The sequence below is a fragment of the Primulina huaijiensis genome, chromosome 7, assembly GCF_012295235.1.
Source record: "Primulina huaijiensis isolate GDHJ02 chromosome 7, ASM1229523v2, whole genome shotgun sequence".
NCBI lineage: Eukaryota > Viridiplantae > Streptophyta > Magnoliopsida > Lamiales > Gesneriaceae > Primulina > Primulina huaijiensis.
This window is the reverse complement of record NC_133312.1, coordinates 5,009,041-5,032,266: the sequence shown is the minus strand read 5'-3', so window position 1 is coordinate 5,032,266 and position 23,226 is coordinate 5,009,041. Positions and strand designations below refer to the sequence as shown.

The 23,226-nt window shown below is 38.1% G+C and overlaps 5 protein-coding genes across 5 annotated transcripts in view; 1 reads left to right on the top strand and 4 right to left on the bottom strand.

The window, feature by feature from the left end:
• Nucleotides 1-2,704, top strand: part of LOC140980728 (26S proteasome non-ATPase regulatory subunit 13 homolog B-like) — an 8,360-nt gene extending 5,656 nt beyond the window's left edge. The window contains exons 2-6 of the mRNA XM_073446759.1: nt 186-632; nt 1,370-1,450; nt 1,719-1,915; nt 2,008-2,107; nt 2,331-2,704. Coding sequence (XP_073302860.1) covers nt 186-632; nt 1,370-1,450; nt 1,719-1,915; nt 2,008-2,107; nt 2,331-2,516 — 1,011 coding nt within the window. The 3' untranslated portion in view covers nt 2,517-2,704. The remainder of the gene's footprint in view (nt 1-185; nt 633-1,369; nt 1,451-1,718; nt 1,916-2,007; nt 2,108-2,330) is intronic.
• A 1,317-nt stretch (nt 2,705-4,021) lies between these two features.
• On the bottom strand, nt 4,022-4,939 carry LOC140980830 (uncharacterized). The gene has a single exon (XM_073446889.1). The coding sequence runs from the start codon at nt 4,937-4,939 to the stop codon at nt 4,022-4,024; it is 918 nt and encodes a 305-aa protein (XP_073302990.1).
• An 848-nt stretch (nt 4,940-5,787) lies between these two features.
• LOC140981346 (uncharacterized) lies at nt 5,788-8,783 on the bottom strand. Its single transcript, XM_073447719.1, has 3 exons — nt 8,100-8,783; nt 7,637-7,804; nt 5,788-7,538 (listed from the first exon to the last, which is right to left on the bottom strand). The coding sequence occupies exons 1-3, from the start codon at nt 8,637-8,639 to the stop codon at nt 5,793-5,795; spliced, it is 2,454 nt and encodes an 817-aa protein (XP_073303820.1). The 5' UTR covers nt 8,640-8,783; the 3' UTR covers nt 5,788-5,792.
• Nucleotides 8,784-12,013: 3,230 nt separating this feature from the next.
• LOC140980356 (uncharacterized) lies at nt 12,014-13,909 on the bottom strand. The gene is made up of 4 exons (XM_073446134.1): nt 13,846-13,909; nt 13,283-13,539; nt 12,681-12,901; nt 12,014-12,563 (listed from the first exon to the last, which is right to left on the bottom strand). Exons 2-4 carry the CDS (start codon nt 13,536-13,538, stop codon nt 12,189-12,191), a joined length of 852 nt encoding a protein of 283 aa, XP_073302235.1. The 5' UTR covers nt 13,539; nt 13,846-13,909; the 3' UTR covers nt 12,014-12,188.
• A 1,099-nt stretch (nt 13,910-15,008) lies between these two features.
• Nucleotides 15,009-19,675, bottom strand: LOC140981399 (uncharacterized). The gene is made up of 7 exons (XM_073447788.1): nt 19,534-19,675; nt 17,912-18,481; nt 17,137-17,309; nt 16,841-16,936; nt 16,278-16,534; nt 15,676-15,896; nt 15,009-15,558 (listed from the first exon to the last, which is right to left on the bottom strand). Exons 2-7 carry the CDS (start codon nt 18,218-18,220, stop codon nt 15,184-15,186), a joined length of 1,431 nt encoding a protein of 476 aa, XP_073303889.1. The 5' UTR covers nt 18,221-18,481; nt 19,534-19,675; the 3' UTR covers nt 15,009-15,183.
• Nucleotides 19,676-23,226: the final 3,551 nt, after the last annotated feature.

Genomic DNA, 23,226 nt, shown 5'->3' with positions numbered 1-23,226 from the left:
TTTGATGAACACATGACATTAGTTTGATCCTTTGCCAGACACAGTATTGATTATCCTCCCTATTTTATACAATATCTTATGAGCAGTCTTATCTTCCCATATCAATGATCTATCTCTTTGCATTGTTGTGCTTCTTTAGCTTGTGTTATAAATTAACATTAAGTTTCTTTCATCTCTATATTTAGGCTGGGGATGCTCTAATACAGCTTTACCACAATTTCATAACTGATTTTGAGACAAAGATCAATCTTCTCAAGCTTGCTCATTTTGCTGTTATAATTTCTCGACAATACTTGGAGAAAGAGGCCGCTATAGATTATCTTGAAGGAGTGATTGCAAAGCTACGTGATACGAAAGAAGTGCGCATAGAGGAACCAATACTTTACATCAAAATTCAAATGGGTACATTGAAGCTTGAGCAGGGAGATCAAAAAGAATGCAAGAAACTTTTAGATGAGGGGAAATGCACACTCGACAGCATGACTGACATTGATCCATCTGTGTATGCCAGCTTCTATTGGGTTTCATCACAATACCATAAATCTCGTCAAGAATTTGCAGAATTTTATAAAAGTGCTCTCCTTTTTCTAGCCTACACTGCCTTGGATTCCCTATCAGAATCATTCAAGCTGGTAGGCTGTTTGTACTGTTTTGTTTTTATAATATAAGAAGCAGCTTTGGCGATACAAAGGTTATTCATGGCTGTCATGGAATTCAACTAATAACTGGAAGCTATGATATTTCAATGAAATTATGTAAAAAAAGTTGAAACGTTTTTAAAGAGAAAAATGTATCTAGTTTATTTCAAAGTATTTGGCAACAGAATCAACAATATTAAAATAATTCCACAGTCCGTAATCACCTTTTTCCCTTTTTTTTGTCTTGTGATTATATTTTGTGGTAATTCGTTTGATCAATCTTAATTTGATCTATTACATAAACCACTTGACGAAGCTTCGCCTGTTGTAATGACTGAGCTACAAAATAATATTATGAAATTTACTGATTAAAAATTTGATACTTAGTACGGGAAAGCGTGTGCCACATGCAACAACCAAACCATGAAGAAGTTTTGTTTACCTTTGTCGTCTGGTGAAGTCTATGCTTGCTGGTATGCTTATGGATACAGTCATTTATGTTTACTTTCAAGTTTAATATGTCCTCTTGTTTTCTGACTGGTGATGCAGGATGCAATGCGTGGTTCTTTTTCATTGTTTCATGCGTGAATTGATGAAGCTACAATTGAATAAAATTGCTTCATTCCATAATCATTTTCCTTTGTCCTTTTGTAGTATGATTTCTAGGTGTAGGAAATTTACTAATGCTGTCTTTTTAGCTAACTAACTGTACCCCGTTGGTTGTTTCCAAGGATTTGGCATTTGATTTGTCTCTGTCGGCATTGTTGGGGGAAAACATCTACAATTTCGGTGAACTTCTTGCGCATCCAATTGTAAGTATTTTATGTAAAAGCTCCATCTTTCGAAAATGATATTCAAGGGAAGCTCATCTAGTGGTTTCTCGCCGATCACATACCCTACCCATGCCCCACACCATACCTTTATGGTCTACGTCTTACTGTTGTCAGTGTAACACTGACGCATACCGAAAACAAACATTGTGGTTCAAATCAATGGACGGGGTTGCATAGCTCTAAAAATTTGCTTATTCTCGTGCTATCTTTTAAATGTTCGTTGGACAATTAGTTGGCATTTATGCAGATAAAAAGTCTTTTGGGGACTAAAGTTGAGTGGCTATACTATATAATTGAAGCATTCAACTCTGGTGATTTAATTCATTATCAAGAACTATGTAATGTTCATGGAGCTGCTCTGCGTACCCAACCTGCCTTGGTCCAGAATGAGAAAAAGCTTCTGGAAAAAATTAACATTCTCTGTTTGATGGAGATTATTTTCAGGTGAATTAGGAGAAATGAATAATGACTGATGTTAATGAGTTACTGTGTTATTCTATTTTTTGTTGAACTCATGAATTATTTGTTACCTGAAGCCGTTCATCAGATGATAGAACTATTCCATTAAGTGTCATTGCTGACCGGACCAAGCTGTCTGTAGAAGATGTGGAGTATCTTCTCATGAAGAGCCTCTCAGTAAGTACACGGAAATTTGATATCTTCTTCATCCATCTTTTACTCAAGTGAGATTTTGAATTGGGTATTACAAATTTCTGGGTTTATGACAGCATGCTAAACATGTCATACTTGGTTTAACTGAAAAATAGCATTAGCTGTTCCAGAATCCAGAGACATTTTAAACTTCAAATTATGTATTTGGCCTTGTTAGAAGGTGATTGCTGCCTAATTGTTGCTGCAGGTGCATCTAATAGAGGGGATAATTGATCAAGTTGAGGGAACTGTTTATGTATCGTGGGTGCAACCTAGAGTTCTTGGAATTCCTCAGATCAAGTCCTTGCACAATAGGCTCGACAACTGGGTGGATAAAGTACACACTGCTTTGTTATCTGTGGAGGCGGAAACACCAGATCTTGTTGCCGCATAACTTTCTTGGCTTATCCTTGTCATTTCTGCAGATTACCTTTAGAGGTAAATGTTACTATTTATTTCACTAAAAGATCTCAAATCAGAATTTTCACGGGCTGCCTTGTATGTTACAATATCATGCATGTATTTTTAAAATTTTTCTTTGGACAATAAGCAACATATTTCTGACTTGATATGTTCGATGCAGCACCATGCTTTTCGACGATATTTTACTTTCATGAATGATTTCATTCAACCGAGAGTTATCGGAAATTTGTGTGCTTCATCAATTACTTAATGTGGCCTAGTTTTTTGGGAAAGGTTTGTCTCGCAAAAACTTTGGAAGAAAAATTATGAGCGTAATTCACTAAAATTGTCGTGATGGGGTAAAAATAATTTATTTTTAATTTTGATATAATATATGTATACTGTTTTATGCGTATATATATACTGCAAAATGTGGAACGATGTACCGTACTGCACAAAATTTCCTGTCAATTTTTAGTAAACAGTAACAAAGTGTCGTATCCTTTACGTTTTATGCAAAATAAATTATATCACAAAATACAAATACAGTAGTTGAATCAAATATAAATGTGAGACAAAATTTCTGCATAACCAATGTTCTGTGTTATGCCCACTCAAACGCAGCAGTACTAATCGAATTTGGTTAATATTTTTTATACAAGGACTCTACGGTGAAAAGTTGGCAAGGATTCACAATTATGTACAATTAATTGACTTTTCTAAAAATGATATATCAAAAACATGTAGGAAAATGGTAATATCAATATAGCAGGGCGACTTTGGTCTCATTTATTGCTGGAAGTATTCCTAGAACGTGAATGTTATCCATGAATGTCGGAGAATGCTAAGTGGCTTGATGAAATTTCAAGGACGAAACTAGATTTTTTTAACAAATAGTACAAATCATTTTTCTGCTTACCTTGGCCCGCTAGTCTGCTCCTGACATTGCCTTAGATGCTTGCAGGACCACGTCGATTTTAAGGAAAAAATATTCTTTATACTATATACTTCGACAGCAAAATAAGTTTCATAATTTACTCAATGTCAATCCTATTTTATCACAATCCCTCCAAACTCAAACCAGTACATTTCCCAACTTTCTTCAGTTTCTAGTGATTGGCAAGCTGTTAAAAGCCAGAAAAGAAAAAGAAGTCTTCTTTTGATCTACAATGCTGGTTTTGCACATTATTTTTTATATTCATTTGGATATTGTAAGGAATTCTTTGATTTACCTCATGGCGTAACATCAAATTTCTGGTTTGGCCTCCAAGTATATTGGAATCGAGTAAACAAGTGAAGGCAAAGTGTACAAGTACAACAAAGTACGTGAGGTAAAGATTTCCTATTGGCCATTGAGTATCCACGCGTTTTCTTATAAGAATCAGTTCAATTCGGTAACATCGTACAAGCTCGCTTTCATCGACAAAAATTCAATTGAAATTGGTATGAATTACAACGCTTTTAACATAGGATTAAAGAACAGAAATACCTCGCGAATCAGGCTTGAGTTCCAGCCATAGTCTTTAACTGAATATGGTTCGAATCTGCGGCAGCCCCGGTGGGTAAGGCTTCATACGATCCAAATCTGCTGCGGATACCCAAAGTCTTGGCAATAGCAGCATAAGTCACGATAAAAATGAAAAGCACGAAAAGGACATGAAGCACAAACATCAGATCCAAGACTGCCACTGCCCTTAGCTTTGAGTCATCCAATTCGCACTTGGTTGATCCCTCAACCCCGCTGACGACATCAAGCAGCTTGTGGCAGCCTTCCGGGATGAAGGCATCCACGTAGAGTGATAACCCTGTTTGCAGAGCCCACAGCCCTTGCAGGCAGAACGAGGCTCCGAGAGCAGCATCCGCCGCGTACAGTCTTGGCTGACAGCAGAGAACAAGGCAGAGGGCAGATGAGAACGCGGAAACATGTGCCGCGACGGAATCGCACTTGGCCTGGAGATCTGAAATCTGGACGGCGGCGTCGGATGCGGAGAGGGAATACTGGAGGAAGAAGAGTGCAGCGGCGATCGCGAAGAAGAGATCGGTGGGGAGAGGGAGAAGAGATGTGGCTTCGGAGACGAGGACCGCGGCGGAGAGGAGGATGAAGCAGAATATCACGGCGGCGGACTGCAGGGAAATGAGGCGGTGGACCGGCGTCCGGCCTTTGAGAAGGGGATCGGCATCGGAAGACACAAGGAGCTGGTGGATTAGGACGATGAATAGGAAGAAGATAACTAGGTGAAGCTGCAAATACCTGAGAAAGCGATGCTGCTGGTTGGAGTTGGGGAAGGGATGGTAGAGCTTGGCGGCGTAGTCGCGCGGCGATTTGAGGTGGCACTTGGTGGCGGAGATGAGGTGGTAAAGCCCTAGCGAAAGCAGCGCGGAGGAGGAAAAGATTTGGTAAATCAGGGCTGCCATTTCTGTTAAATTAGGGCAACTGAATGAGCTGCTATCAAATCAATGGTGGTAAACACAAATTCAAACTTGGATATGTTTTGTATGAAGTTGGTAAAACTTAAAATATTTAAAAAAATTGGTAAAACTTCAATAAATTATGTATATTTAATCAATTAAAGCTTGAGTAAGTATTTTGTAAGACGATCTCACGAATCTTTATATGTGAGACGGATCAACCCTACCGATATTAACAATAAAAAGTAATACTATTAACATAAAAAGTAATACTTTTTCATGAATGATCCAAATAAAATATATGTCTCACAAAATACGACGGGTGAGACGGTCTCACACAAGTTTTTATCTTAACACTATATGCATCTTAAGTCAATATAAACACTAATACACTTAAAAATGTACCAAATTTTAAAACTTAATTACGACCAAAATAATATAAAAGAAGAAATTATGTTATTGAATATTTATATTATATATATATATATATATATGCAATATAATAAATCAATTTAAAATTTTAAAACCATTTAAAAGGTTGTGATAAAATCTCGTAATCTCTTTTTTTTTAAATACTATAAAATTCAATACTGTTGTTTTCTCGATTAAAGATATTTTTTTTTTAATTATCAATTTGTACTACATAGAGTGCAATTAATTAAAAAAATAGAGATTAATTTGACTAATTTAATCAATGCACTAATCATATGTCATTTATTATCGAATCTGTTAATTAAAAATAAAACACATAATTAATCAATAACCCCACTCGTAGAGGCTTGAAAAAGTGTGTAAGAATTAGACCAATAATCGTTGTATATGAATGAAATCTCCATTATATATATATCCTTTAATTCCATTAACATTTTACACTTTTTCCCAATGCGCAAATCTTACATAGAATGTCACACATATCTACTTGGCTAGAGGGATTCTCCCATTGCACAAGTTCTTTCATTGCCTTGTCAATCTCCTTGGTTTCTCTCAGCAAACCTCTCATGCAAAACATCAAAGAACACAAACTTAAAATCACTTGGTTCTTGAGCTCCTCCCCATCCTTTTCCACCTCCATCAGATCAACTAGTTCATCTAAATGTTGGAGAAAAGAATTTGTGTTCTTCTCCAGTTCATCATCATCAAATCTTGACCATTGGATCGCACATGCGACCGAAGATTTTCCCAACTCAAGATCGAGGGAATCTCTCCTCTTCTCGAACTCACGTTCCATTTTCTCGAGTGATTTTACCAAACTAACTTCCTTGAAAAGTTCTATGGCAGACGAAATCTGATCTTTTAAAAGGTTTAGATCAGCTTCTAATTTGAAGATTGGATCATGTTTTAAAACCTTGCAGTCTCCGTTTCTTGATAATTCTTGTTTTACGAACATAAGTGCATGGCTCCCAAAAAGTAAGAAATCCACCATTCTTGACAAAGACCCTTTGAGCTTACTATAACAAGCACTATGAAAAGGCAAGAACCAAAAGTTGGGTTCCATCTCAGCTTCCTCCATGAATTTTCCGAGGTCGTTTACGTGGATTTTCAGCTTCTTTTGCCTCTCTCCAGAGAAAAACTCGCCCCACGATCCAATACTTACCGATCCCACCGATTCATGCAACAATTCGAGACTCTTCGAAAGTTGAATCTTGGCCAAAACAGCAGCTCTTGTAGGCTGCAAGAGCATATCCACCATTATAGAACAAGATAAACCGATGAAAGTTTCAACAATTCGGGCTATTGCAAATTCACTAGGGAGACCAAAATTATCTCTTCCCAAGATTAAGACAGCCCCTATAACTGCAGAAATCCCACCTGCTTGGCCATACATTTTACTGGTGCGCAAAAAACTGCAGAAAATGAACCACGGAAGTAGTGAAATAAACCTTATTTGCACGTATTTTTCGAAAAGAAAGCACCCCATTACTCCATATACCGTCCCCAAAACCGTCCCTTGTGCTTTAATGTTCGCAACTTTCAATGTCGCTTCTCGTGCTGCAGCATGGCTTATCGCCACAGGAAGACCCGACCAGAACCCATTTTCCTTGCTATATATCAATCCAAACAGAACCGCGAATCCTAAAGAAAGTGAGCATCTTAGGGCAGGCATTAATCTCCTTCTGTTAACTGTAATAGGACTAAAACTCCATAATTTTGTGATCAAGGACCAATTTTTCACTTTCTGTGAGTGCTCATTTGATAATTCTGATCCTGGTTTGGATGAAACTTGTGGTAAAACAGATCGTGTTGATATACCTTGCATGAGTTTTAAACAGAATATAAAGAACAAAGAGGGAAAGTCTTTGCTCGTTAATGGGACAGTACTGGTTTGCATGGTTTGAGAAAATACTAAATCCATTTCTGTATCAGACTGGGGTAAAATCGTCTTTTCGACAGCCATGTTGTTAACTTGATTCAAAAATTGCTCCTCCAAAACAAGAAGGCCATTCTTGAGCTCGGAATCCAATATCTTGACTGGGAATTCAGAATAGTTTGTCAAGGAAATCTCCATTCCCTTTAATATGGATTCAACATTTGTCAACTTCTCTGCCGGATTTTTGTTGTAGGATTTAAAGAACATGGCCGGAATTATCTCCCATTTCATGCTCTCCTGCTCAAAATATTTCAACGTGACATGTAAATATATGTTTTAAGATATTTACTTCTTAATCAATACATTCATTAACTTATGGGAATTCATGATCTTACTTGCTTTGATTCAATGTTTTTGAGAAGTTTGGTTGCTGTGGCATTAAGAAACTTGGCCTGTGAAATCAATCCCTTGGGCACTTTACTATCTTCTGCGGAGAAAGCCTTCATATATAATTTAAGCCTTTGGGAAGCATTTTGTATATAGAGTTTGCAGTTCTCTTTCACCTGAAATGTAGAAAATGGCACGGAAATTATTCCAATAAGACTAGTAATCATTAACTTGACTAATTTCTTGAACTTGAAGTAATTTTGTGCTTAAGTTTATAATCTGCTGTTGGTTTCTGAACAAATAACTCTACCAGTTATTATTATCAACAAATGTTTTGAGTTATTTATTCATAATTTTCAAATTATATATATATATATTGTGTGTGTACGTGTATGTATTACTTTATCAGGGTTTATATGCTTTTCATGCATGTCACGCACTAGGGTCTCTCCACGACATACATTTGCTTACCTCACAAAAAACCAAACTTGGGTACGGAAACAACATTGCCAAAACGCAAGCCGCCACCCCCAAGGCGGTGCTCGCCGCCACATGGACTGGATGCATAATGGGATCAGTTTTCTCACCATTGGCAAAACCTATAACGTACACAAGAACAATCTGTCCAAGCGCTATACGCTTCGATATCAAGTGAGTGTTTTCTGGCAGAGCTATTATGAATCCACTAAGGCCTGCCACCACTGAGGTGGTGCCAACGTTTAGCCTGGAGGGCCCGATCAACCACAAGCTGAAAATGGCAGGTAAAACACCTTGCACGGTGGCATAAAGGGCCAGCCAACAGCTACGGAAAGCATCACCTAAGGTGGCATCGTTGATGATAAGAATCACTGTCACGTATGAAAATGCAGGGAATGTTACTTGACTGGTGAAAACTTTTGGGCCGTAAAGGGTGGCGCCTCCCACAATGGAGCATGCAATGGCCGTGCGGAAGGCTGATGACAGCCAGCGCCGCCACATTGCCTTAACACGATTTGATTCGATTTGGGACATCGCCAACTCTGGTGTTTTCTTGTAAGGCTTAAAGGTTAATCAAGAAAAGATGGTGCGTTTTCTTGGAGGTGAAACGGGGGATTTTGTAATGGGAAAAGATTGTGTTAGTAAGTGAGTTTCTGATCCTTTGAAGAGAGCAAAGGGTCAATCGTTAAAGTAAAAGTTATGTTTTGCTACTATTTTGATATAATATATATGTGATGAATATCAATGAGGAAAAAGNAAATATGGGCCGGGAGTTTGGGCCGGATCTCGATGGGCTCATCCATGGGGTATCAATATATATTGTATGTCTGTGTGTGTGTGTGACCACACTATCTTTTTGGTTGCAAATCTATTGCCGAAGTGCGATTATAGCTTATGTAAGCATATGATAAAGCTTATAGGTGGAACATGCATTTGTTTGTTTGTTTGTATAATACACTTGCTTTGTTTTAATTATGTAAACATCCTCGAATTTTGAATTATTATAATTATATAGCTCGAGGTGGATGTCATCAAGGTGAGTGGAAACCATATAATAATAGTAATCAATTATAATATATATATATATATATGCATCTGTTGTACGTACACCAAATCACCAACCCGCGTAGCTTGTAATTTGTCTCAGCTGACATTAAAGAAACTTAAAGAAATAAGATTTTTCCAATTTGTCCATAGGAAAGTGGTAGCTGTCGTTCTACGACCTTGTGTGGGGGGATCGCACTCAATAAAGGTGAAAAACATTAGTGTCGGGTCGGGTCGGGTCGGGTCGGGCCGGGCCTGTCCTTGGGAATTGTTTTTTAAAAATGCCTGCCTCATTCCATCTGTATTAATTATTCAATGGGTTTGGCCTCCAGATAATATTTATAAGATTGGGTGATCAGAGATAATATCCCTTATTAAATGCTTGAACATAGAATAGTTGTCTCATTTGACGAAGTCAAGTGTAGAAGGAAACTAGCCCTAATAAAACAATTCATCTTTACTTATTTCAATTAAATAATTAATTAATTTCCCACCGATATTCTAGCAAACCGATCCGATAGAATTAATGGAAAATGGAAAGGAGTTCTTGTGCTACACATCTCAATTGTATCACTGTATATATACAGTCGCTAGTATACCTACAATTTTGATTAAAAACTAGTTTAAATTATTATGTAAAAATTCAAGTTTTGACCTAGGCTAAACATTTCCAAAATATAACACAAAATGTATTTATTTTTTGCTCCACTTGGCTATGAACGATTTTCGATAAGACTAACAAACTAACTAGCTGATCACGAATTCAAACTCTAATTCAAACATTTACTTCATCGTGTTTGATTATCGATTATTTAGTTTCAAGTCGAACTAGATTAATTACAAGTCTAATATGAACAACGAAAATCTTCTAAGTTTGAATGTCAAGCTAATTTTTTATATACATATCAAGTTAGTTTAAGTAACATTTGAGCTCGCCAAAAGGACCAAGAAATGGTAAATCTGTTTTAACAAAACTTAGTAGTGATAAAAAATGTGATGCCCTTGTCCTACATCTTAAAAATCAAAGATTTAAAATGAGTTTATAATAACTTACAATGGACTTTTATAGCAACTTGCGTTAATCATTTTCGTAAAACGAGGACGAATACGAAGTAGTTGCTATAGGGACTCATTGTGCANTTAACCGACATTATAGGATTCGGGTTCAGGTAATTTTACCGATTAAGGTTTATTCGAATATGAAATCGAATCTTGGAAATTCTGTCCGCTAGATTTCGAATAAATAAAGTGCTTCTGAATTGATCTCATCTTTTAATAATTTTCATTTTTCTTTGTTGAAAGTCGACCTTAGTGATCCGACGGTGCCGAGTGGAAGGGAGCCAATGTTCGAGCACCAGGCGCTACGGCGCTGAAGTAACCCACGCCATACTCCCAGGAAAAAAATCATTGGCTTATCAAATTATCTATCGAGCCATGACTGCTTCACACCCAAAACAAAAAGAAGGGAGCTATGTCTGAGGTAAACTTGGAGATGGAAGTCTTCTACCCATAACACCTATGTCAGCTTTTTTGTTTAGATTCTTCTTCTATTCTTATTCTTTTCCCTGGCCTGGGCTGTGAGGGCTCTCAGCCACATGGATAGTTCAATGTGCTCATCGGCGCCTGACCCTGAGAGGGAAGGAATTAATCCACCTATTCCGACCGAGGAGAACAGGCCATTNGTAACCGACATTATAGGATTCGGGTTCAGGTAATTTTACCGATATCCGATCAGATATCGGGTTCCCGATTTTTTTAATGGGTCTATCCGTCTATTTAATTAAAAAATACATGTATTTTTTTGTGGCTAGTCATAACCCTATATAATGACAAATGACTAATCATAAAATGATAAAATGACATGATTTTTTGTGAAATGTGAAAAATACATGTTTTTTTTTAATTTACTAACCATAATATGATATAATAACATGACTTTTTGTGAAATGTGAAAAATGCATATATTTTTTCAAAAAAAAAAATTAAAAAAATGTTTTTTTTCGAGTACCCGACGACATGATCGGGTCGGTGTCAGGTAGTAAAATTTATTACCCGACAATTTCGGGTACCCGAACCCGAAAACCCGACCCACGTCCACCCCTGGACCTACTAACTTTTTTTCTCAGAACCTAAAATGTAAATATTCAGAGTTAGAGATTAAGAGGGTTAAAACCAATGATTTGGTATAATAATAATAATAGTGAAAGTAAGATTGATTGCTGGTGCAATTATCAATCATGACTTCAGTTATTTGAGAACACGTTTCATTTGAAGTGGACGGGCCAAACAGAGAATGGAATAAGATTAGAGAGTTAATATTTCGACAAGATTTTAGTAAAACAGTCTTTATTTGTTCGGAATCCGAAGAGTCACTCACCATAATGTAATGTCCTAGGTGGAACCAACTGGATATTCTAGGCACAACTTAATGTGGTCTAAGCATTAATTTCAACTTGAATTTATTGAAACCACAAGATTGACATTGGAGTCTGATATAGATATTGCACTCCAAACATGGTTTGCTGATAGATCAAAGTTCCAAAACAAAAGATATCATGATACACAATCATAATCTAGAAAATTTGGTCAATTTACACCATTTCTCGTCGCCACAACTTCTATGTAGTGTGTTCTATTTGAAACTAAGATTTTGTAATCTCAAGTCACTAAATGCCTCTCAAAATACTATTATTCTAACATAATTTGGCTTTCACCACCGTTTATAACAGCAGTCTGCATTTTGCATTACCTCCTACTTAATCATACAAGCTTTTAGCCTTGTTCCAAGTAACACACCGTCGAACTGGTTCTAAAGTGGACAAAAAATCGGAGATTTTTTCGAAGATATCAATCCTCACTTCACGGAATTCAAATATTTCTTACAAATTTATCACCGTAAGAAACTGTTTACAAATCACCACAACACATCAGTCTGGAAGTTCCTACATTACTTGGATATATATAGACATTTTAACCTAAAGGGAAAAGAAGAATCAAGACTTGGAGAGAAATAGGGAGGGCCGTTCCTCTCTTACCACATCACGGGGGTAAATATGGACGAGTTGAGGGGTCATTTATTCCTTCAATAAAAGCGATTAAAACCCAGAGAATGAGAATACCTATGACAGCAGAACGCAATGTTTGACTGCAGTTATTGTCCACGATTGTATCATACTGATAAGTTGGTTCGTTGGATGAGAAATCCTCACTGTTTGTGATCTCAGCAACTGCCTCTGATGTGCCGGTATGGCTATTGAAACTTCGTGGCATGCTGCCTTTTTCCATTTTAGCACAGCTTTCGCAAGGGCACGGACCACCAAGATATGATGGAAGTGTTGGGAAACAGTTGGAAAGAACTTTCTGATATGCCTCTCCTTCGATTCTCATTTTTTGCTTGGTGAATGGTTTGAGAACCTGAGGGAAGGGACAGAAATATAGCGCAATTTTAAATAACGGGGTATGCGGATGAAATTTTTTGACTTTATTGTCTCGTGCCAAGCAATTTGTCACGTAAAGCAGTCATAAGCTTACTTGTATAAATGTCTGTGCCATAACACGAACTATTGGAGGAAGCCGTATAATGATTAAACAACCAAGAACATTTGGAAAGTTGTCTTGCAAAATATTACAGCAGTGTCTCATCATTTGCATGGGAATTTTCAGAGGTGACAACCCATGACAATCCACTATAACAGTAATTTGAGGATTTTCTCCATCCACCAAGCAGAGGACACCGTGCTCCACCTGAGATACTTCAGTTACAAACAGCTATCAGCACATTGAACACGCGAATCAAAGAATCAGGGGGACAAATATGGTGATAGTTAAACTGCAAGGACAAAAATATTAACGTACTTCAGAAGGAGTGTTACATAAATTATGAGAAACAAATGCAAAAGCTTAGACACCAGAAAGACAATGACTCATCAACTTGCAACTGACTCTAAAATTCTCTTAGCATTAAGGGAGTGGAAAAGATGGACAGAACAACTGGAAAGAAATAAGGCATTATACTCGAAATGATCCCTTTGGCGTTTCACCTGAACCAGCTAGTTCATAACATTATATATTCAGAGCCGAATTTTGATACGGAGAACACTAAAAAAATTTCCAAGTGTGGCTGTAGAGCATACCCACTGCCTGCACAAAGCAAGGTTTATCGGTGGCCGACAAGGTGGTACATGCCAGCCCAAGACGAACAATAAGACAGGGTCGATGCTTCACATCAAAACCGTGCCAGAAAACCATATTTGACCACATCTCGAGTTCCTCCTCAGAGAGAAGTCTGTAAGTCTCTCTCCAGAGTATTGTTTTTTTAACTGATAATAACAAGCTTGATAAATCTCCATTTGAAGCTACATAAAATCTCTGAAGTTCCTCTTCATTCATTCTGCAGAAAGACAACTGTGTGATACTCCAATATAGAGAAGAAATTCTACTATATACATAAATTTAACAGATTATTGACCACAATATAAAGGAAAAAATAGGTTTCAATTAATCGGGATAACAGTCAATAAACCTAAAATTAACCTGTTTTCTTTTAACTTTGTTTGATCTGGTCCTACAAATACTATTCATTAAACTATATTTTCTAAATATTGCCACAAATAGATACCTTAGCATAAACACATGTGACACATCATATATGATGCACTAATAACAGATGTATTAACACCATAACTAACAAACTCACCTCTCTGGCAAAGTAATTCCCTGATTTTCCAGCTCTTTACAAAGATTACAGAACCACCCTGTGGAAAGCANCTATTTAATTAAAAAATACATGTATTTTTTTGTGGCTAGTCATAACCCTATATAATGACAAATGACTAATCATAAAATGATAAAATGACATGATTTTTTGTGAAATGTGAAAAATACATGTTTTTTTTTAATTTACTAACCATAATATGATATAATAACATGACTTTTTGTGAAATGTGAAAAATGCATATATTTTTTCAAAAAAAAAAATTAAAAAAATGTTTTTTTTCGAGTACCCGACGACATGATCGGGTCGGTGTCAGGTAGTAAAATTTATTACCCGACAATTTCGGGTACCCGAACCCGAAAACCCGACCCACGTCCACCCCTGGACCTACTAACTTTTTTTCTCAGAACCTAAAATGTAAATATTCAGAGTTAGAGATTAAGAGGGTTAAAACCAATGATTTGGTATAATAATAATAATAGTGAAAGTAAGATTGATTGCTGGTGCAATTATCAATCATGACTTCAGTTATTTGAGAACACGTTTCATTTGAAGTGGACGGGCCAAACAGAGAATGGAATAAGATTAGAGAGTTAATATTTCGACAAGATTTTAGTAAAACAGTCTTTATTTGTTCGGAATCCGAAGAGTCACTCACCATAATGTAATGTCCTAGGTGGAACCAACTGGATATTCTAGGCACAACTTAATGTGGTCTAAGCATTAATTTCAACTTGAATTTATTGAAACCACAAGATTGACATTGGAGTCTGATATAGATATTGCACTCCAAACATGGTTTGCTGATAGATCAAAGTTCCAAAACAAAAGATATCATGATACACAATCATAATCTAGAAAATTTGGTCAATTTACACCATTTCTCGTCGCCACAACTTCTATGTAGTGTGTTCTATTTGAAACTAAGATTTTGTAATCTCAAGTCACTAAATGCCTCTCAAAATACTATTATTCTAACATAATTTGGCTTTCACCACCGTTTATAACAGCAGTCTGCATTTTGCATTACCTCCTACTTAATCATACAAGCTTTTAGCCTTGTTCCAAGTAACACACCGTCGAACTGGTTCTAAAGTGGACAAAAAATCGGAGATTTTTTCGAAGATATCAATCCTCACTTCACGGAATTCAAATATTTCTTACAAATTTATCACCGTAAGAAACTGTTTACAAATCACCACAACACATCAGTCTGGAAGTTCCTACATTACTTGGATATATATAGACATTTTAACCTAAAGGGAAAAGAAGAATCAAGACTTGGAGAGAAATAGGGAGGGCCGTTCCTCTCTTACCACATCACGGGGGTAAATATGGACGAGTTGAGGGGTCATTTATTCCTTCAATAAAAGCGATTAAAACCCAGAGAATGAGAATACCTATGACAGCAGAACGCAATGTTTGACTGCAGTTATTGTCCACGATTGTATCATACTGATAAGTTGGTTCGTTGGATGAGAAATCCTCACTGTTTGTGATCTCAGCAACTGCCTCTGATGTGCCGGTATGGCTATTGAAACTTCGTGGCATGCTGCCTTTTTCCATTTTAGCACAGCTTTCGCAAGGGCACGGACCACCAAGATATGATGGAAGTGTTGGGAAACAGTTGGAAAGAACTTTCTGATATGCCTCTCCTTCGATTCTCATTTTTTGCTTGGTGAATGGTTTGAGAACCTGAGGGAAGGGACAGAAATATAGCGCAATTTTAAATAACGGGGTATGCGGATGAAATTTTTTGACTTTATTGTCTCGTGCCAAGCAATTTGTCACGTAAAGCAGTCATAAGCTTACTTGTATAAATGTCTGTGCCATAACACGAACTATTGGAGGAAGCCGTATAATGATTAAACAACCAAGAACATTTGGAAAGTTGTCTTGCAAAATATTACAGCAGTGTCTCATCATTTGCATGGGAATTTTCAGAGGTGACAACCCATGACAATCCACTATAACAGTAATTTGAGGATTTTCTCCATCCACCAAGCAGAGGACACCGTGCTCCACCTGAGATACTTCAGTTACAAACAGCTATCAGCACATTGAACACGCGAATCAAAGAATCAGGGGGACAAATATGGTGATAGTTAAACTGCAAGGACAAAAATATTAACGTACTTCAGAAGGAGTGTTACATAAATTATGAGAAACAAATGCAAAAGCTTAGACACCAGAAAGACAATGACTCATCAACTTGCAACTGACTCTAAAATTCTCTTAGCATTAAGGGAGTGGAAAAGATGGACAGAACAACTGGAAAGAAATAAGGCATTATACTCGAAATGATCCCTTTGGCGTTTCACCTGAACCAGCTAGTTCATAACATTATATATTCAGAGCCGAATTTTGATACGGAGAACACTAAAAAAATTTCCAAGTGTGGCTGTAGAGCATACCCACTGCCTGCACAAAGCAAGGTTTATCGGTGGCCGACAAGGTGGTACATGCCAGCCCAAGACGAACAATAAGACAGGGTCGATGCTTCACATCAAAACCGTGCCAGAAAACCATATTTGACCACATCTCGAGTTCCTCCTCAGAGAGAAGTCTGTAAGTCTCTCTCCAGAGTATTGTTTTTTTAACTGATAATAACAAGCTTGATAAATCTCCATTTGAAGCTACATAAAATCTCTGAAGTTCCTCTTCATTCATTCTGCAGAAAGACAACTGTGTGATACTCCAATATAGAGAAGAAATTCTACTATATACATAAATTTAACAGATTATTGACCACAATATAAAGGAAAAAATAGGTTTCAATTAATCGGGATAACAGTCAATAAACCTAAAATTAACCTGTTTTCTTTTAACTTTGTTTGATCTGGTCCTACAAATACTATTCATTAAACTATATTTTCTAAATATTGCCACAAATAGATACCTTAGCATAAACACATGTGACACATCATATATGATGCACTAATAACAGATGTATTAACACCATAACTAACAAACTCACCTCTCTGGCAAAGTAATTCCCTGATTTTCCAGCTCTTTACAAAGATTACAGAACCACCCTGTGGAAAGCACGCCTTGAGGTTTTTCATTGCCAATTCTGTACAATGAAAAGAAAGTCAAAGGACAGAAAATCCAGTGAAAAATGTCTTATCAGAATCAAACTCCACTGGAGTGTAGTTTCCACGAGTACAAAAGAATGAAAATGTGGGTGACTTTATGTAGGCAAGCGTAAAGAAATCATCCACAAACAAAATATTTATGTCAATGGTATATAACATGAACAACTACTTTTCACACCTCGAGTCATGATCACACTGTATGGAAGAGGATCTTGAATGAGAATCTGAACACGCTTGAGAATCTTCATTGATATTATTATTTTCAGTATTATCCACTGCAGGATTGCTGCTCTCTGAATGATCAGAGAAAGCATCCACAATAGAGAGAACCAATAAAGGGCGTGATAACATCTGAACAAAGGCAATTTACATTCAACAAATTAGCTTCAGAAAATGGTTCCAATGGATTAAAGCTCCCAAAATGATGCCTAATCCTACTTGTAGATATAAAAAACTACCAACCACGACAACAAACACAATACTCTATTTGAATGTCAATGAAGCTATGTCATTGCCTCCATTACCCCGTGATTTTTTTCAAATTTTGAAAAAACTAACGAAATTTGCATTTTGATAGATATAAATAGCCACTTCTTAATTTTGTGTTATATCCCTTGCAAGATGGGGGCTGGGGGATACCACGTAAGAATCATGCCCAAAATTGTGCCTGAAATAATGTTTAAGATAAGGAACGCAGAGAAACAAAAGACAAAACAAGTACACCAGTTTCCAGAGAAGAGAAATGAAAACCACAAAATGAGATGATTGTCACTTGTAATCAGGAATTATAGTTTTGAAACCATAAACGATTTCACAAGACGGCTTTAGCCTCAATTCTATATATGTAAAATGTAAAAGCAGATGCTTGGAACAAACACAAAATGACCAGTGTCAGATTATGCATGTCAGGATAAGCCATATTAAAAGAAACAATCTTTCATTTCAGAACCCACCTGCATGCCTTTAACCAACATTCCGAAAGGATTCCAGCGCTGAATCCACTTGAATGGGGGGTAACAAAGTACTTGCAATGCTTGCAGCCCACTCCATATAAAAGGACACTTTGCCCTTGAGAACCTCCGCAACAACTCTAATGCAATAGCTTTAATAAGAAATGATGCTATCGGAACACCGGCTCCTTTTCCAATTTTCCAATGATTTAGTGATGCGATTGGTACCAAAGGCTTCCGTGAGTAAGATTTAGGGTCAGATGCAATAGATATACTTTTGGACATATTTTTATTGTTGACAAAGGTGGCCATGTCAGACTTGCTCCTAGGTTCAATATCATCAATAAAGAAAATAACTCCTTCAGAATGCAAACAGATAGACTGAAAGATTTTCCACAAGGGATGGTAGCTGATGCCAATGGAAACAACTATCGGAATTATTAATGAGACATATGTGAGATTTCAATGTCAAAACTGTTGATGCCAAAACCGTGTTTCTCTATCCATGCCAATTAAATTCCTGATGGGAATATTCTTGAAGATAAAAAGTAATTGACATGAGATCATCAGAACCTGCAAACATGAGCATAAGAGTAATCAAAGCCTTATCAACAGAGGGGAAATTCCTTCTCTGCATAAAACACCATTGAATTGAACTTAAACTAATACTTTTACATGCTGAACACAGTCATTTCAATATAAAGTATTAACTCTTTGCACATAGAATAAACTAAAATAAAAGAATCAAGAATTACTTAACAACGCATATTTCCCAGGTTTTTCTTGGGTAAGTGCGCAATAAAATGTCAATATAGTACGAAGATGTAATAAAGTTTTTACATGCCAGTTTTTATAACAAAACTTTTTTTGATAAATTTAAAATGTATTAAGGACAAGACATCCTTCTAACTCATCTCCAGAGAAGACATATATCACTTAATTGGATGCCTTATTACGACATGAGTAGATGACACAGTCATTGATTCAAGCTAATATAGATTGTTACCCAATTGATAACCAAAAGGATAAGACATGCCAATGTTATCGACAGGAAAATGCATTGCGACGAGAAAAATTAAAAGAGGTAAAAGAAGTGGGAGCTCCAATAATAAGATTGTCATGTCCCTCATCGATGTTAAGTGTAGCATCAATCACTAATCAACCTAAAGATATTAAGCTAGAAAAAAAAAAAAGAAGAATACATGAACACATGAAAATTCTAAACTACATTGCAGCCCATTTTGAAACATTGAATCTGGTGGTACATTTTGCCCCTATAATAGTGAAATCACAGCTAACTCAAATTGTAGCTACGGGACAGCTCTAAATAAAATAAAATATATAAAAAAAATCGCACTTTAAATACTCTAAATTCAATTATGGTTTCATCAACAACATTGCGGTCTAAACTGAATAACCATTTTTCACATTAAAACACCAGCTATTTCCAATAACATTCTCTCCTATTTGCCTGATGGCGATTTCAGACGATGCTACGACAATGAATTTCAAGAACATGAGGTTCATTCATATAATCGGACTCGATCAAACAAAAACTCAATGATGACAACAAATTAAAAAAAAAAGTACACGCTCGGAAGAAATAAAATGAAAAAAAATCTTACCTTTTCTCTCGGGAGCATGGAGAAAAAAGAAAATGGAAACAAGATCGAAGGAAGTGGAAAGGTTGAAAGCCGAGACCTAACAGACAGACGCGAGGTGAGGCCCACTTTCTGCGAACATTTCGTAAATAAATTTAATTTTAGCGCCAATGCAAAATGATACTAGGAGTATTAGTTCTAGATTTTTAATGATTTTTATAAAGTTTAAAAGTTGATGTGATCTTGGCGAAATGGATGAGCCGGGTCCGGTGCTCCGCCGGATCTGCTATCAAGATAATGAAGGGAATAAGAGCAGTGAGATATATCTCCGTAATATGGCTTCAGCTGTAACATGCACACAAGGAGATGAACTCGTGAATGGGCGCCGTAGGGGTGTCCGGCGTGGCCACTCCGATGCTTAAGTCAGCAGGTGTAAAAGAAGAAGCTCTTTAGAGAAAATATTGCTGCTGGAATAAATAGGTGTGTGCACCTGTGTTTAAATGTAGAATGAACATGATATTTATAGTAGGAGAATGTAATGATGACCTCGTTCTTCGTGCTACCTACTAATTATAGTAGGGCGGCTACATTCTGACATGTCAAATCATACATTAGTCACATCCACCCTGTCTGACTTTGTCAACCACTTGGATTAGTGTCAGAGATAGGACAGTCGCCCACATCTAATTCTGCTAGTGTACTTGAGTGTGGTGCTCATATCGAGGTGGCCCGGTTAGAATGCCTACCGGGGGCTTATATAAGAACCCGGGCGTCTGGTTGCCCGGGGAGTAGAGCCCGGGCTTGCACCTGCCCGGCTTCAGAAGAATCCATCCTGCAGATTGACCCTGATTTGATAATCCATCTGATATCCCGGGTCATCCATGACCAGGGCTCTTACAGGGGTATCATCACACATCCCTTAAATATTCGGGCTAGAGTCATACTCGCTGTCCCGATTAGTCATGCTTGGATTCCCAAAGAGATGATCAATCTGGTTTTATAAAAGCATCGGGGGCTTCACGTCTCACAGAGATGGGATGAGGAGCCGGAGTCTCGTGTCTCATGGACTTGAGATAAGATGTCGGGGCCTCGTGTCTCCCGGACTTTGCATAAGATGCTGGGGCCTCGTGTCTCCCGGGCTCGAAATGGTCGAGGTGCGGAGCTCCGAGCCAGGGTACGGAGCCCTAGACTTAGCAGATGACCGAGGTACGGGTCCCCGGGCCAGGGTACGGCTCCCTTGGCTTATAAATAACCAAGGTGCGGAGCCTTGGGTCGGGAAACATGTCCCGGGACTTGGGAATGGTCGAGGTGCGNACCTCGTGTCTCCCGGGCTCGAAATGGTCGAGGTGCGGAGCCCCGATCCAGGTTTGAGAAGCCTAGGCTTATAAATAACCAGGGTGCGGAGCCTGGGGTCGGGAAACATGTCCCGGGACCTCGGAATGGTCGAGGTGCAGAGCCCCGATCCAGGTTTGAGAACCCTGGAGTTATAAATAACCAAGGGGTGGAGCCTTGGGCCGGAGAACATGTCCCGGGACTTGGGGATGGTCGAGGTGCGGCGCCCCGAACCAGGTTTGAGAAATCTGGGGTAATAAATAACAAAGGTGTGGAGCCTTGGGCGGGGAACATATCCCGGGACTTGGGAATGGTCGAGGTGCGGAGCCCCGAACCAGGTTTGAGAACCCTGGAGTTATAAATAACCAAGGTGCGGAGCCTTGGGCCGGAGAACATGTCCCGGGACTTGGGAATGGTCGAGGTGCGGAGCCCCGAGCCAGGTTTGAGAACTCTGGGCTTATAAATAACCAAGGTGTGGAGCCTTGGGCCGGGTAACATGTCCCGGGACTTGGGAATGGTCGAGGTGCGGAGCCCCGATCCAGGTTTGAGAACCCTAGGCTTATAAATAACCAAGGTGCGGAGCCTTGGGCGGGGAACATATCCCGGGACTTGGGAATGGTCGAGGTGCGGAGCCCCGAGCCAGGTTTGAGAACCCTGGGCTTTTTGTTGATCGAGGTGTGGTTCCCCGAACCAGGGTGTAGTGCCCTGGATTTTAGACAATATGCCGGGGCCTGATACCTCCCGGACTTTAAATAATGTGTCGGGGCCTTATATCTCCCAGACTTTAAAGAATGTGCAGGGGCCTTATATCTCCCGGGCTTAAGACAATATGCCGGGGCCTTGTGTCTCCCGGACTTTCAAGATTTTGCTTCTCCTGCTGTATTAGTTTTATTAAAAACCAAATCACTAACCTGGAAATACTGAATCTGAATTCATTTCTGATAGAGTGAAACTTCTCTGGTTGAGCTAAATTAGGTGACTAATATAGCTGTATGCTACTGAGTGCATAGCAAATGCCCTTCATGCCAATCCGGGATAGCTGCTGAGCTTTGAGCCCATATAAAATCCACAGATAAGATCTGAGTGCCGAGCTGGTCGGGCTTGTATGTTTGCCAAGCAGAGTTGGGCTTATTTTTGAATGGAAACCATATCTACGTCTTGAGCTCAAATTCCCACAGACGGCGCCAATGATGCGATCCTGGCGAAATGGATGAGCCGGGTCCGATGCTCCGCCGGATCTGCTATCAAGATAATGAAGGGAATAAGAGCAGTGAGATATATCTTCGTAATATGGCTTCAGCTGTAACCTGCACACAAGGAGATGAACTCGTGAATGGGCGCCGGAGGGGTGTCCGGCGTGGCCACTCCGATTCTTAAGTTAGCAGGTGTAAAAGAGGAAGCTCTTTAGAGAAAATATTGTTGCTGGAATGAATATGTGTGTGCACTTGTGTTTAAATGTAGAATGAACCTGATATTTATAGTAGGAGAATGTAATGATGACCTCGTTCTTCGTGCTACCTACTAATTATAGTAGGGCGGCTACATTCTGACATGTCAAATCATACACTAGTCACATCCCGCCTGTCTGACTTTGTCAACCACTTGGATTAGTGTCAGAGATAGAACAGTCGCCCACATCCAATTCTGCTAGTGTACTCGAGTGCGGTGCTCATATCGAGGTGGCCCGGTTAAAATGCCTACCGGGGGCTTATATAAGAACCCGGGCGTCTGGTTGCCCGGGGAGTAGAGCCCGGGCTTGCACCTGCCCGGCTTCAGAAGAATCATCCTGCAGATTGACCCTGATTTGAGAATCCATCTGATATCCCGGGTCATCCATGACCCGGGCTCTTACAGGGGTATCAAAAGTTTAGAGATATTCTAACTAAATTTTTATATATTTTATAAAAATTTAGTGATATTTAATGTAAATTTTGTATAATTTTAAAAAATCATGTGATATTCAAACTTGACTTTTAAAAACTCTACAAAAATCTATAGGTATTCAAAATATCAATAAACTTTTAATGACTCCATGGAATCTATTAGGTACAAAAATTATAGCCTAAGGTACAACAATAAAATGTCAAAAAAAATATTTGATTCAACCTAAAGATTTGGATGTACATTTACTTGAGAAATCTCACAAACTCACATATTCAATACAAACACTAAAATTTTCATTCTTTTCTCATCTATTTATTTTTTCTTTTATTTGTACTTTTTAAACATATTTTTTTATTGCTAACAATAGTTTAAAGTCAAAATTATTAACATCGTTCATTTTATTTTTAGAGTTCCATTCACAAAACTTCATAAAATTGAAAATTATATTATTAAAATTTTTTAAAAAAATATTACACTACATGTAACGCTCGAAAACCCGAA

Coding starts and splice junctions, on each gene's coding strand:
- LOC140980830 (XM_073446889.1), bottom strand. CDS start 4,939: ATGGCAGCCCTGATTTACCAAATCTTTTCCTCCTCCGCGCTGCTTTCG.
- LOC140981346 (XM_073447719.1), bottom strand. CDS start 8,639: ATGTCCCAAATCGAATCAAATCGTGTTAAGGCAATGTGGCGGCGCTGG. Junction 7,805..8,099: donor CAAGTTTGGTTTTTTGTGAG/GTAAGCAAATGT, acceptor TCTACATTTCAG/GTGAAAGAGAACTGCAAACT. Junction 7,539..7,636: donor AAAACATTGAATCAAAGCAA/GTAAGATCATGA, acceptor TATTTTGAGCAG/GAGAGCATGAAATGGGAGAT.
- LOC140980356 (XM_073446134.1), bottom strand. CDS start 13,538: ATGAATGAAGAGGAACTTCAGAGATTTTATGTAGCTTCAAATGGAGAT. Junction 12,902..13,282: donor TTGCTTTGTGCAGGCAGTGG/GTATGCTCTACA, acceptor TTGTAACTGAAG/TATCTCAGGTGGAGCACGGT. Junction 12,564..12,680: donor TGGCACAGACATTTATACAA/GTAAGCTTATGA, acceptor CCCTTCCCTCAG/GTTCTCAAACCATTCACCAA.
- LOC140981399 (XM_073447788.1), bottom strand. CDS start 18,220: ATGGCCACCTTTGTCAACAATAAAAATATGTCCAAAAGTATATCTATT. Junction 16,937..17,136: donor CAGTGTGATCATGACTCGAG/GTGTGAAAAGTA, acceptor TTCATTGTACAG/AATTGGCAATGAAAAACCTC. Junction 16,535..16,840: donor GGAATTACTTTGCCAGAGAG/GTGAGTTTGTTA, acceptor GTCTTTCTGCAG/AATGAATGAAGAGGAACTTC.